At 42.7% G+C, this 14,601-nt stretch overlaps 1 protein-coding gene across 2 annotated transcripts in view; it reads right to left on the bottom strand.

Annotated features, from left to right (window-relative positions):
* PINX1 (PIN2 (TERF1) interacting telomerase inhibitor 1) overlaps window positions 1-14,601 on the bottom strand; it is a 60,142-nt gene that overhangs the window by 33,393 nt on the left and 12,148 nt on the right. For both annotated transcript variants that reach the window (XM_048079353.2, XM_013184462.3), the window contains exon 6: window positions 12,298-12,374. In XM_048079353.2, the coding sequence (XP_047935310.2) occupies window positions 12,298-12,374 (77 nt within the window). The remainder of the gene's footprint in view (window positions 1-12,297; window positions 12,375-14,601) is intronic.

Raw genomic sequence — 14,601 nt, 5'->3', positions numbered from 1 at the left:
CGAAGCTTTCAGCATCAGCACAGTCACAGATATAAAGTGGCTGAAATGAGGTCACTGACCAACACTGAATTGCTCCCCACTAAACGTTCATTTTCCAGTTCAGGAGGACAAACGTTTTTAGGTAGAAGCAAGCTTGAGGACTGCATAACCCGACCCATCGTGTGTTTCATTGTATCGCTGCCCCAGATTCAGCACCAAATGGTTTATATAAGGAGACTATTACGGTGGTCTTCACGGAACAATTTGAGTTTTGAACTGATACCATTATTGGACAGATCGAGAACATACTTAGCAAACTCTGTAACCCACTGGACTAAATGTGTTGTTTACTAAGGACCCAGTTCCAGGATGAGCTGAGCCAGGCAAGTACATAAAGATTTGAAGCCCTCAGATGATTTCAGAATTGCTGGAAGAAATAGCTTTCACTTGAACATGACAAGCAGTGGCAGACAGACTTAATAGCCTCTGATATGCCATACATCAAAACAGAATTCAAGAAGTTGTCTTCGCTGCTTTCAATGACACTTTTCATATCAAATTTCTGAGTGTTTCAATGTTAGTATTTGCAGAGAAATTCTACATCTAATGTTATCCAGGACTTTATAGCTATTTTGCTGAGAAACAGACAAACCTATGAAGTATTCCAGGCACCTCGGTGAGCTTGGTACAGACTACGGTGACTTTCTGAATGTCATGAAGAGGTAACGGAGTAGATGAGAGGTGGGGAGGAGCAACAAAAACTCCTGCTTAATTAAGTGGTGGCATCTCCATCCCTGGAGGTATTTAAGAGACATGTGGACATGGCACTAAGGGAACACGGTTTAGTGATGTGACTTGACAGGTCGGGTTGATGGTTGGTCTTGATCATCTTGAAGGTCTTCTTATGTATCCCTTATGGCCCCTCTAGTATCCCTGGTCCTATCATACCTGGTCTTGAGCTCAAAGCTCAGTGTAAGGACTAGTGCTTACATTTACCTAATTTGAGAGCTACTCACCAAAATAGCCTTGGTGAACCTGCATCCTGAGGCACACGAGGATTTTCTACCAGCAGCTTAAAACTCATCTATGCAGAATTTTCTGGAGGTCCATCGCAGACTGTTCAGCAAGCTTCCACAGAAACTGATTATCACAGCCAGCATCTTCCATCTGCTCCAAAGCCAGAGCACACTTCAACTTGTCTTCACTAATACCCACTGGGTTCGTATTACTGAGAGTCTGCCAAATCAAAATACTTGAATGCACAACCAATTTCCCCCAGGGAGAGACAGAACAAACCAGGCACAACAGACAGATGTCAGATCACCTAATCCAGTACAGGGAAGAAGAGTTCAGACGCTGTCACGTGTGCAACAACTTCAGAATCTGTACAGTCAAGAACCCAAATGCTTTCCAGCTGAGCAAAACTCAGGTTTGCTTCAACCGCTCTCCCTTATTTTTCTGCTTACTTCAGCTTGCTTCCTTGCTCTCTCCTCTCAACAAGAAGATCTGACTTAGCAGTCAAAGTTGGACAACATTCGTCCTTACATGCTTCCTAGAAAGCATTTTATAACAAAACACAGCAAGATACTGGTAACTGACATTTTAAAGACGATGTTAAGGTAAACAGATTGTGGAAGGTATCCACTCTCCCAGTGCATGATATCTATCATACTCCTACTTTTTTTTTTTTTAAACTGAGGGCTACATGCAGCCATTAGCAGATGGTCAAACAAGTGACATTAGTCCACAGGTCAGGTTTGCATTTATATATGGCATCAACAAAATTATTCGAAAGGGCATTGATGATAGCTTGAAGAGCGAGGCTGTAGATGTAGGGAAAAGCCACAGACAAGGGATTTCTTCACCTTGTCATATTACTTTGACAAAACTCAAAAGAGCCCAAATTAGGTTCAAACTGCCAAACTTTTAAAACTTGTCAGGTGGCTGAGATGAGGTCAAAGAGGAGGGAGTATCTCATACACCCTTAAAGTTACCCTGATGGGAAAGTTAACTATCAAGACATACTCTAACAGTAGACATTTATCCTGACTGGAGAGCAAAAAAAGCAAATGTTCACAGCTGAAGATAGAATAATTCATTAGGGAAGTCAAAATACTGGATTGGAAGTGGAAAAACTTGTTTCTTTGATTTTATGCACATTCTCAAGTCAAATCATTTATTTGGCTCCAACTTCTGCTTTACTTGATCCATCTAAACCAACTAGCAGTTCCACAATCAGTTTGATGACCCCAAATCAGAAGATGCCCTTGCAGAAAGGTCAGACGCCTTTTTATAACTAAAATTAGCAAAAATAAGACCACGCTGTAAACATCCAACCCTTCTGTATGCTGTTTGAGTGGATCTGGCCACCTTCCTGGAGGATAATAAAATATATTCCCTGACTTCTGAGAGAGAATACACGCTGGTATTTTCTTCTCATTTCCACAGTAGCGTTATTCCTATAAAAGACCAAACCCCAAATGCCACCTCAGGACCATCACCTTAGCTCTGTGCTACACCAGCAGAAGGAAAGAGCAGCCAGCACACTCTTGCACCAGGACACGAGGGAAAGCAGGGCAGGTAGCAGCCTGTGAGATCAGCTCACCGTCAAGAACTTGCCCACCTGGCTTTAAAATCAACAGGAAGCCACCTGCTTAGTTCACACTTCCATATACAAATCCTGTTGTGATGGGATCAAAAAGTGTACTTTTTCTTGTTTTGAACTACTGCACTGGAATTTTATTTATTTATAGAAAACGCTTTGATCAGACAAATATTTTTAAAAGGAAAAACAAAACAACGTCATCCTATAAAAGCGCAGGCCCATGACAAGGACTGTTTGGAAGGAAGGGATTACTCATGGTGAAAATAAAGGTAACTTCACTCTCCAGCATTCTCCACCTATTCTTAGGTAGCACTGTACTCCTTTCTCACAGTATACACACTGGTTAGAAAAAAATAAGCACAATTAAGATTTGTTCCATGCACCCAGTTGAGCAGCTATGTGTTTTCTAACATTGTTTTATACTTCCTTATACAGTTACACTGCTTTAACACTACTTACGCATCCCATACATAAGAGTGGCTCCAGATCTGTTTTCTGCTACTTCGTTTAAAGCTGGATTCTTCTCCTCTCCTCTCCCACCCCCTCAAAATACCTCTCGGTGAAGAATCCCACCAGGGAATTTTTTTTTCAGAATAAAATGCTATATTGTATACAGAAGACTAAATTCAGCATATAGATGGTGAAAGCTCGTACTAACGGCCTGTTACCAGTTCCATGAATTTCCCCAGTTATTTCCCCAGACCCGTTTATGGATGTGAGCTTTGTTCATGTAGTGCCTGAGGACTTGGTATCACCCACTAAACACTCTCTATATATTTAAATGACAAAAAGCTATCAGCCATGATGAGAGATCTACTTAATTTCAATGCAGAAACCATAACGATGATTTTTTTCTTCTTTAAACCTGAGGGGGGATTTTTTGTTGTTGTTGTTTTGGGTGTTGGGGCTTTTTTGTGCTGTTTTTTCTTTATTTTTTTAAGTGATTCACAGAAACAGAACTACATTTTTAACAGAAGTTCTGTTTGGGCTTTTCTTCTTGAAAACGTTCACAACCTAAAAACTCCCACAACGCAAAAAGCAAGGGCAGCAAAAATACACTTCCAAAAATGCAGTGCGGCTTTCACACAAACTGTAGTTAAAAAATGGCTAAGTTTTCTTGATATATGAATTTGTGGGTAAACCATTTATCAATGACCTGTTTACCTGTGCAGCAGAGTCCCTCAAGCCGAGGGCCATGTCATTCCCCTTTGACTGATTAATTAGCCAATCAAGGGATATTTTTCACTGTGAGGCATGATGGTTTATTCCAGCTAATGCACGGTCTCTAATGGTAGCACATTAAAGCCAACTCGGCTCTTTAAGCCTATCGAAGTGACCAAAAGGGAAGGAAAGAAGATAAATCAAAAGAGCTCCCCCCAGTTTTGCTTCAGTTCCTAACAACCCCCCCAAGGAACTAACGCTAGAGGCAAGGCTCTTCTCCAATGAAGAGGGAAGAAAAAGCATCATTTCTTCCAGACTGGGAGATGTCTCTTCCTCTCCATTTCTTTGCTGATATTTAAACAATAATTTATCCTCAGCTGATTAACAAGGTGCTTATAGAATAGGCAACAAAACATCAGTATTTTGTTCTTCCTGCTTTTTTTGAAAATGCTACTCTGACACCATGCTGAGGAAAGTAATTTTTACCAGTGCTCCTGGAACAATCTCATCTGCATGGAGAAGCATAAAAAATATCGTAGAAACACCAAGTGGTTTGGGCTGGCAGTGACTTTAAAGATTATCAAGTTTGAACCCCCTGCCATGGGCACGACCCCTGCCCCCAGCCCAGGCTGCCCCCAGCCCCATCCAGCCCGGCCTTGGGCACTGCCAGGGATGGGGCACCCCCAGCTCCTCGGGGCAGCCTGCGCCAGGGCCTCGCCGCCCTCTGAGTGACAAATTGCTCCCTAATGTCTGACCTAAAGCTCCCCTCTCTGAGTTTAAAGCCTCCCCCTCCTTGTCCTCTCCCTACCCCTGACACAGAGTCCCTCCCCAGCCCTCCTGCAGCCCCTCAGGCCCGGGCAGGCCGCTGGGAGGTCTCCCCGGAGCCTTCTCCTCCCCAGGCCCAACACCCCCAGCTCCCTCAGCCTGGCTCCAGAGCAGAGGGGCTCCAGCCTCTGCTCATCCTCGGGGCCTCCTCTGGGCCTGCTCCAGCAGCTCCACGTCCTCCTGGTGCCAGGCCCGGAGCTGAAGGCAGTACTCCAGCCAATATGGCCCAAATTAACATCTTGAGCCTAATTCAATGTTCTTCTGACTTGCTAATGCTCTAGCATTACCAGTTACCAACCCAGAACAACAGTGTTTAGACCCACTTTATGCTACTCTGTGCTGCCAGATGAAGATTTGCTCCATCTGTACCACCTGAGTACGCTGAAGATGTATTTAGCTCTTCAGCTGTACTGCCATGCTGTCCTCCATCTGAGTTTGCACCACTAACCTGTACTGCTTGTGCCTCAAGCATGGGCAAAGGCCTTCTACAACTAACTACTGGAGGGATCTGGTCTCTGGTCTTTTTATTTTTGAAAAGATCACCTCTTGCTGCTAAGAGCCCACAATATGCAGCAGAGCAAAACTTAGAGGCCAAAGAAGTAACTGAAGTATTACAGAAGTAGTAAAAAGCCCTTGCTAGTAGTAATTCTAACACATTTTATTCAAGTGGTCAGAAAAACAAAAAAGAGGTGAACACACAAACCTAATGGTATCTTCTAATAATTATGCTGCAGAACACACTGAGCTCCCCCTTGAAGTCTAGGGGAAGTAATCTACTGTAAGCTGACTCTTACCATTCCCTAGATAATGTGTCCTAAAAAATAGTAATGAGCAAGCCAAATTGGTCAAAGTAGAACTGAACTAGAGGCTCACAAATGTTTTCTGATCAGAAGCAGACCCCTGGGGATACCAAATGTGTAAAAGCACCATCAGGTTGTGCAGACTTCACCACTGGGTCATCAGCCTCTTCTCACGAACCACCGTTAAAAGAAAACAACCTTCAAAAAAACTGGATAGGTTAAGAGGGTTGGGCTGTAACCATACGCTTACAAGAACATAGCTTTTTCACTGAAACAGAATATATTCAAAACATAACTTTTAGGATAGGAGCACCTCACTATTAGATGCCTTCTATGATCAGTACAGAAAGAGGTACACATCTCCAGGAAGGGTTTGGTTTCATACTTCTTCACCATCTTTAAAGCAAGCAAACACTTCTGTTTAGGCACTTGTGCCTCATCACTACAAAGGGAGCCTGGAGAAGATGCCCAGATCTTCGGGAAAGTTAGGGGCTAAATCCCACCCTTAGTTACCTATGTGTTCCTTTCCCTTCATTCTTGATAAAGTATTATTTTTACTCTTTCTAATGCCAACAAAACACATTACATCTGTGCTGGTGAAGTCACATATGGGAATAAGCACCATGAAGTTCTAAATTTTAATCCCAAATCTGGCAAACTCTGTAGCCTGGTGATAACATCACCTAGGCACAAGATGCTAAGTGCCTCTAAAATGCATTTTTTTTTTCTTTCTGATAATACTTGTGTAATTAAAAAAAGGAAAGATGTGAAAGCCTGTCTCAGAATATTCCTATTATCTTTCTCTGGAATCCACTGACAGCAACTACATTTTTACTCTGGTTTCTTAAGGAAGTGAAGTTTCCATATTTGTTCTGCCCAAACGCTTGCATATATCACGTGCTCCTGTCTCCAGCAACTTTTCAATCCAACCCAACAGAAGCTTAGAGATTTCAAAGACAATAAGACTCTAAAGTATTTCATGAAAACGGGCAGCTGGACAGAGAAGGCCAACAGATCAGCATCCACATGGACAGGGCTTTCAGCATGAGCTCATCTCCTTTAGACCACAGAATCCAAGCACAACACAGCCACAGGAAACCAAGCTTCATTACCGGAGCTGCTCAAAGAAGAAGTTGTTGGGAGATGTTTTACTTAAATCAATTCACCTTTCCCCATTCCAAAGGGTCTAAAAGTGTTAAACTCTTTTTTTTCTCTTGGCATCACTTACTAAGGAGCCGGGATTTCCCTTAGGGGACTCTTCCACTGCCCTGCTGACATCACTATGAGGAAGCCTGCAGAAGAGTAAGCTTGTGTCTTCCTTTTTCTAATTGAAGGTTTTTCACCCCCACCACCATTCTCGGCTTTTGCCTACCCTGATTACTATCCCTTCCCTTCCTCTGTTCCTCCCTTCCCCGGCCCCCAGATATTTATAGGCAGAGAGGTCATCTTTTTCTGCCTCTTTTCTAAGATGAACGTATCCAGTTCCTCCACTCTCTCCTTCTAGGACATGCCCTCTAACCCTGTCGCCCATTTTACTAAATCCTTTTGGACTCTCTCCAGGTTTTTGATGTCCTCTTTCTGTTCTGCTTCTGAGTCCTAAATACCTCATGCTAGCTGAAGTCTCCAAAGCAGAACAGTGAAAAGTGTAAGTTAATTTTTAACTAACTTTTCTCTTCTGCTGTTTTTGTTCCCCTTAAGTGCTAAATAGAGGCTTTTGTTGCGAGTAAGAAAACACAAGAAACTGAAGTTGTCAGTTGCCTACAAGTCACAGTTGTCATATCCACAAACTTTAGTATCTCAATTGGTATTTTGCAGAGAGAAAGTTGAGGTGTAGGGAATTGCATCAGCTTACCCATAGCTTCAGTGAGCCAGTGACAGAGCCAGACTTTAATGGATTTTCAGTTATGTCCCTTAAGATTAGCCAACAAGTTTTTCTGATAAGTGCTGGGAAACGTAAGTCAGTTGAGGAAGTTCTGCAAAATGTGTCAGAAGACAATTTCCTGACTTAAAAAAAAGTGAAAAAAGCAAGAGGGCGGATAGTTACATTTCTAATGACTAACACGGAAGAAATCACCATGAACTCAAGACTTTCGGGCTACTTGGATTAGGCAGTTTAAGGGAACTTACGCAGGTTTACATCCAAGTTACAAAAATTTGGAGGAAGCAGATTACTCATCGAACGGCCTGAGACGTGGAAGTGAGATGGATGCAAAACATTCAGTGTTGTATGCATCTCAAACAGAGTTATTACAAATGCGCCAGCAAATCAGAACTACTCCCCCAGCCCCCAAAGCGAAATCAGTGCCAGAATCATGTTGTTCAGCAACCAAGTTGGGACTGTCTGTAACTCATTCCCAAATCCTCAGGCTCGCTCAGGAGCATTTTCTCCAGTGATAAGGCTTCATCAGGAAACACAGCTGGATGGAGGAAGGAAATTCTGAGAAGCAAAAAAAATAGTGGGGGTTCCAGGAAGTTCAACCAGATAGGAACTAATGGAATTTGTTTTTCTGTCTCCCCAGCTCTCAGTGTTCCTAAGCAAGTGAGAAAATTAGAGGGAAAGTGGGGGCAAAAAAAAAAGTCTGGCAGATCTTACCCTGCAAAACAGGTCCTCATCGCACGTCTCCAGAGAGCATCATAATTGCAATTCAATATTTTCGATCACTTACTCTCCCTGGGAAAAACTGCAGACGTTTCCAATTTAATTCCACTCTGAAGCCCAGCCATTGTTTTTTTCCCCCCGTTTTTTATTTTATTAAAAAAAAGTCCCTGTGTAGTTTATTAAGGAGTTTTTAGTTGGACACATGATTTATCAACATTTTTTAAAAACTGCCTTTATGTTTAACATTTAGGAGAATTAAAGGCTGTAAGTGCCTAAGATTAGCAACACATAACCCAACACCACTAAAACAACAGAACCAGTATCCTGGTTTTATCCCTTCAAGGGAAAATCCTTTCAACCCTTCGGAGCAAACAGCATTTCCTTCCATACCCGCTGCAATTCCACTCTTTTGCAATCTTTACAATCCTCTAGCCAACTCCCCTTTTACTTTGATAATGCAGATAACCCAAATTTCAACATCCCCACTTGCTGCAGTAGTGTCACTGTGACACAAGAGATCCATTAGCCAGATCGAGTCACAGGCTACAGAGACAGTTACGAAGAGAGTCCGAGTTCAGCCTTCCAGTTACACCACCACGGATCAACTAGCACAAAACATCTTCTGCCAAAGACTTGTGCAGGTCAAAATCATAAAATGATTGCTGATGAGCACACTAGAAAAGACTGAACGTGACCAATTGGAACAGCATCTCTTTGACATACCCGATTTGCTGAGACACCTTTTTATCACAGCAGCAGTTCGGGGGGAATAGATTTTTGACCAGCACTTCAGGGGAGCCAAGAATATTTTGCAGGGTCAGGGTCCTGATCATATCACTGAGCCTTGAGTCCCTGCACTGGATTCCACTTGACTGTAAGCATAGATGGAGGGAGTTTCCTGGGTTCCCCCCACCCCCTTTTCCCATCTTTACAGAAAAAATTGGTGTAACACCAGCCAACCAACCAGCCAGACCTAGTACCAACAGTGCTGACGATTATCAATATAATACCACTGCCAGGATCTACAGCACTATAGGCCACTGGCAGATACAGAAAAGCAGTGGGTACAACATCTCTTAGGAATAAGAGAAGCTCTGCAACTCTTACAGATGAAAAACTTACTGATAATGCCATCAGACAACGGCATACATCCTGAAACCTTTCCGTAACTTCCAGCATCCCTAATGCCTACAGGACTACAAATGCTCATCCAGCTGAATCCGCTCAGAGTATAAAAATTTCATTTTTCCAAGTCGTTCCCATCTCTCGCTTCTCAACTGATGCTTCATCCATTCACTTAATTTTGTCACAGGTTTAAAATCGGAAGCTTTAAGGGAGGTGGTCAAAACCTAGTTCAACAAAGTCTCAAGTAACTTGCAGAAGCTGACCCTGCGACTCTGATCTAGAGACCTCCAGAGGTCTCCTCCAAGTTCAGTAATTCTGTGAAAAGCGATTCTTGCATTCTATGAATTTATACCAAAGATGGTCGTGAAGCTGGACCAAAACAACCAGATGTTTGGGGTACAGAACTAGGCTGAGTATCTCTGTCAGAAGGTCAAGACTGGAATGACAGCTCTGTTGAGAGCTGAGGATAAGTCATTCATTCCAAATCAAATCTGGACTGAAAGCTTCTGTAACTGGATCTTTGGAAAGAAAAAAAAAGAATCTAATACCTCAGAAAAAGGACTAAGCTACACAGAAACTGGTCTCGTATCATCTCAGTTGCAAATACAACTCAGAACATGCAATTTGATTTATTTGGGGGTTGGAGTTAGATGGTCTTTAAGGTCCCTTCCAATCCAAGCCATCCTATTATTGACAGTAGTAGCAGTTCTAGCACCTAGGTAGGTATGGAAGCTGTCCTTACCTGCTCTGAACAAGAACTGCAGCGTACAGGTGTTATTAGTGGCTGCAGGAACTGCAATTAAAAGGAACTAGGGCCTACCACAGCCTGAAGGTATACCGCAGGGCTCTGATGGACAGCAGGGCTCCTTCTACATTATCTCTACACAGAACAGACAGGAACAACTTGCTTCCAGGAGAATGACAGCACTTTCCTGCTGCTGTAGCACTCTCCCTGTCACGTTCAGGCAATGCCCAGAGCCTAGGGATTTCAAAAACAGAAAGCAAACACACAAAGGGAACAGTACTGCAAATCCTCATGCGGCAGTTCCATTTATGCCACCTTAACGACCAGGCTCTGGAACATGATGCAAAGGGTAGAGAGAGTTCATGGGTGCAATGAAATGAAATTGTTCAGAGCTGGAGTGCCTGAGCAATGCATTTTTTGTTCTGTGCAAACTCCACAGATCTCTGACCCATGAAGGAGGAAAAAAAAAAAAACAGTTGTGCTGCCTCTGGCTTTCTCTCCCTGTGGCTGCTTAGCAGCAGACAGTAGCCAGAAGACAACAATGCAGCTCCAAATTATATTACCTCCTGCCTATATTTGCATGTGGAAATCGGGCCGATGAACAGGGAACAGTCTGTAACTTTTTGCCAGAACCTTGAACCATTAGCTGAGTGTTCAGCGAGGGTAAAAAGGAAATATGCACAACAGCAGCCATCAGCCAGCCACTGCACTGGTCAAGGAATTAGCACAAACTTATATTCCCTTTACAAGCAGCCACAAGCAAGTATGATGTCCGGTGCCTCCCAAAAGAAGTGTTCTGCAGGATAAAGCCCCAGAAATAGCAGCAACACCACTTTTCAAAATTATCTTTAATTTCCAAAGATATGGGAAGTGCAGAGAAAACAAGACCAGCTATTTGGAAAAAACCCATGGGTATGCAAAATGTACTGCTTTAGCCACAGCGCTGTCTCCTGGTGATTTGCACTAAGCCCCAGTTCTTGTTTCATATTGACCTGACTGTGATGGATCTATTGCATATTTACCTGAGCAGTAGCGGCATTAATCAAGGGGTTTTGATGGGGCATGTTTAACTCCAGCATCTGAGATCTCTAATAATTGAGATCTCTAACCTGAAGTCCCAAAATGCTTCTGTCAAGAGAGCTGTAAGTTCAGATTGGTTCTGTTTTGACTGACAGCCTCTGCCCAAGCTCTCACCTTTCAAGCTAAACCATGTGACTTGCAACAAAGGTTCACACCGTTCTTCACGGTGGCAGACAAGACAGGACAGTTCTTGATTTGCTTATGTCTCTTCCAGCTTCCTCGTTTCATTAGCTGTGACTGTATTTTCGTAGTTTAGAGGAGAGTACCCACAAAACAGTTTTTCCGACCAGCATCTCTAAAACCTACAGCACATTGTCTGAAATTACAACACTACACAGGATAACAGCAAGACCAAATCCTTCAAATTAATCCAAGACACCCACCAAAGTATTTTGTATTTCATATTAGGAGGTCTTTCCAGTGAAGAATCCTCAGTGAATCACAACTTCTTCTTCACAACCCCCTTGTCGTTCCACCTATACTTTATACAACCAGAAACATGTTATTACTTTTGCTGCTGCCCAGGATCTTACGGCGCATTTGTCCCCCTATTCTTCTCCTTCCAAATTTCACAGTGGCTAACAGTGAAGTTACAAAACAATTCTCAAGAGTACTGCACGACAAGCAAGGTGTCAAATACACACAGGGTATTTCAGAAACTTCCATTCAAAGTTTTCAGGTCCCATCTTTCCCTTTAGCTGCAAGAGACTTCAGAGAGTATCAACAGTGCCATCCATGCAGCGTATTTATTTGTGTTTCTCCAGATGTTATCTTTTCCAAAGAATGTTTCTGGATACATTAGTCATGTCCCAGTGTAAGCCTGTTTCTCATACACTGGTATAGCAGGTCTGTTCTCCGCAAGTGGAAAATGCTAATAAATAGTATAAAAAATGCTAGTAGAAATGTTGATTGCATTACACAAAGTTGGGGAAAGTCTTCTCGCTATTTGTCGTTGCTCAAAGATGAGCAAACCTCTGCAGCTGCTCAGCCTTTCCCAGTTCTTGTGAAAAATAAAGCAGCTTGCTGAGATTGGCCGGTTGCTGCCGAATGTCAAATTTTATTTCAGATGTTTATGGAACTTTCAGATGAAGGAAAATTTATCTACTTTGCAATGTACATCACCTATGTAGTGTAAAATTAAAGTAGTGAAGATTCCTAATTCCAAAGAAGTTACATCACAGCAATTCATACAGATATTAAATACTCTTCTAACAGTTCAGAGAACGGCACTCCACCTGCAACCTCTACATAAAAATAGGCAGAAGACCCCTTGCTTTTGATAAACATGGTAATCTAATTAGCAGCAAGACATTTAAACATGCCTTTATTATAAGCAAAAATAAGCAAGGAAACAAAAGAAAGATGAAGCTTCATTTACCTGCATCTTCGTAGTCTTCTGTCGCTTCCCAAATATGCAGGACAGATCATCTTCACTGCGCGAAGAGAGATCCTTACCTGGAAGGAGTAAGGAGAGGAAAATAAAACACAATCTTCACATTTGGCGATAACAAACTGTAACCCACAGAGATGGAGAAGTTATTTTTGGAGGCGCACAAATCAGAAACAGTATGTTACAGACACTACATGAACGCTGCCCATGGCTACCACATACAATAGGAAATGTATGTGTGGGTGGGGGAAGGCTGCTGAGGAGGCAACCATAGCCTACGTCCCCGTACGCCCACAGGGAAACAACTTGTTTTCCCCACATCTGACACTGTAATTGGCACAGCAAGACGAGGGAAAAAGCCTGTTCTACTTACTCTAAAGGGGAAGAAGAGTTGTATCCTCCTGCAGACAAGAAAAGTTCAGAGAGAACATGCACATCTTGGGACTCTCATGAGAATTCTCCATCTCTGACAAAGTTAGCGACTTGTATCTCCTCCATATAGTAAAAACATAAAAATCTTTACTCAGTGGGTGCTTTTCTTTGACTCATGAAACTGCTTCTGAAAAGCAAAACCTCCATCTCTGCAACACACTGGATTATCCCCACATAAAAACAATTTCAAGGGCAAAGCAAAGCGTTTCAGTAGGACCATTATTCCCATGTGACTGTCGTGTGGCCAGCTGGGTACCAGGCATGAAGCAGAGAGAGGAAAGACAATGGGTGTGATGTGATACTCTGAGATGCCAGCAAATGTTTGGCCGAGCTCACAGCGTAGAAGCCTTTATATTCAGTTGTCTGCTGCTTGCCTCAGAGAATTCTTTGAGAAAGCAAGTCAGAAAAAGTTGAAGAAACAAAAATTAGTCCACACAGGCCAAATGACAGCACCCCAGGAGTCTGCTTGGCTCTCACCTTACTGTGCTTGATGGTCAGACTCCAAAATCACTGACCTCAAAACAAAATCTGACTATTCCACCTGCTTCTTTTTCTCAGGATCTTTAACTGCCTACGGAGGGTTAGGAGACACGTCACCACAGAGCATTTCACATCACTGTCAATCTCATATTGATATAAATTTCCCAGATTCAAGTGAGATGGCCAAGACCATGAGCGGTGCCTGTGTTCCTCCAGCAGTGAGGCTACAAAACAGCATCAGAAACGGAAGCTGTGTTTTCTATCGTTGCTGCTCCCTTCTCCCGCTTTTGTGTGAGCTTGTCTTGTTTAGTCTGAAAGGAAGCAGGATCGGACTTCAACAACAAGGGCCACAACAACATTAGCCTTTTTCAAATAACTTCTCCTCTTTCCCTGAAAAGGAGGAATTTCCCTGGTTTAAACCACAGAGGGTACAGTCCAAGAGGGGCCTACCTTACAGAAGCACTGCATTCAAACAAATAAGGGATATTGTTAACACGAAAGCCTTGCTCTGTATTTTAAGTGCTCAAAAGATGCTTTTTCCCCCCTTTATTTAGTAAAAATTTAAAAACAAAAATAAATCCTCTTTGCTACTACCTCAAGTAGGCCATGGTTTCTGTACTTAAAGTCCTGAACCACTTTAATTGTTTAATGTCATTAAGTGGCAGGGTCATGTTAACACACTTGACTTCTAGGTTGAATTAATTCATCAAAAGACCCAACCCCCAATATCAGAATTTGGCCTCCATTCAGAAGCCAATTACCTCTGCTTTAGCAGAAGCATTTGTTATCCAAAAACATTACACCGAGCTTTAAGTTTAATAAATTAACCAGTAGTGGAAACTGATCCCATCCCTCTACTGAACCACAGATTCACACCCACCATGTGCACAGGGGTGCATGGAAAGGGAATGCTACCAAGAGAGAAACAGAGCAAGGGATTAACAATGGCCAAGAGCAGAAAGCAGGTTTGGCTGAAATAATGCCATCACTCTACAGAGAAAGAGGTTACCCAGCTCCACAAGTTCTTGATACAGACTTTCTGGCCACCCATCGCTGTCCGAATTGACCCAATAAAGTATCTAGGAGATGTAAGAGGGCTTGCTTCCTCCTGCATCATCTAATCTGACCGCTTATCTTATCCACATGATCTCTTGGCAGGGTTACTGGAGATTGCAGAGGACAGTGCAGTCCAGATAACAGAGTTACTTGGCCATCACCTTTGCCTCCCTCTCCAGCCCTTTTCCCACTCACATTCCTGAGAATGTTCATAATTCTACAGTCAGCTGATGGTTCCTACAGACAGGAATTGATTTATTCAATGACATCAGCCTAAAGCCAGACAGAATTGTCCAAAATAAAGAGAAATAGTGTATTATAGCT

Source organism: Anser cygnoides, chromosome 3, assembly GCF_040182565.1.
Source record: "Anser cygnoides isolate HZ-2024a breed goose chromosome 3, Taihu_goose_T2T_genome, whole genome shotgun sequence".
Lineage (NCBI taxonomy): Eukaryota > Metazoa > Chordata > Aves > Anseriformes > Anatidae > Anser > Anser cygnoides.
Note: the sequence above shows the minus strand (reverse complement) of the source record. Positions and strands in the feature narration are given on the sequence as shown.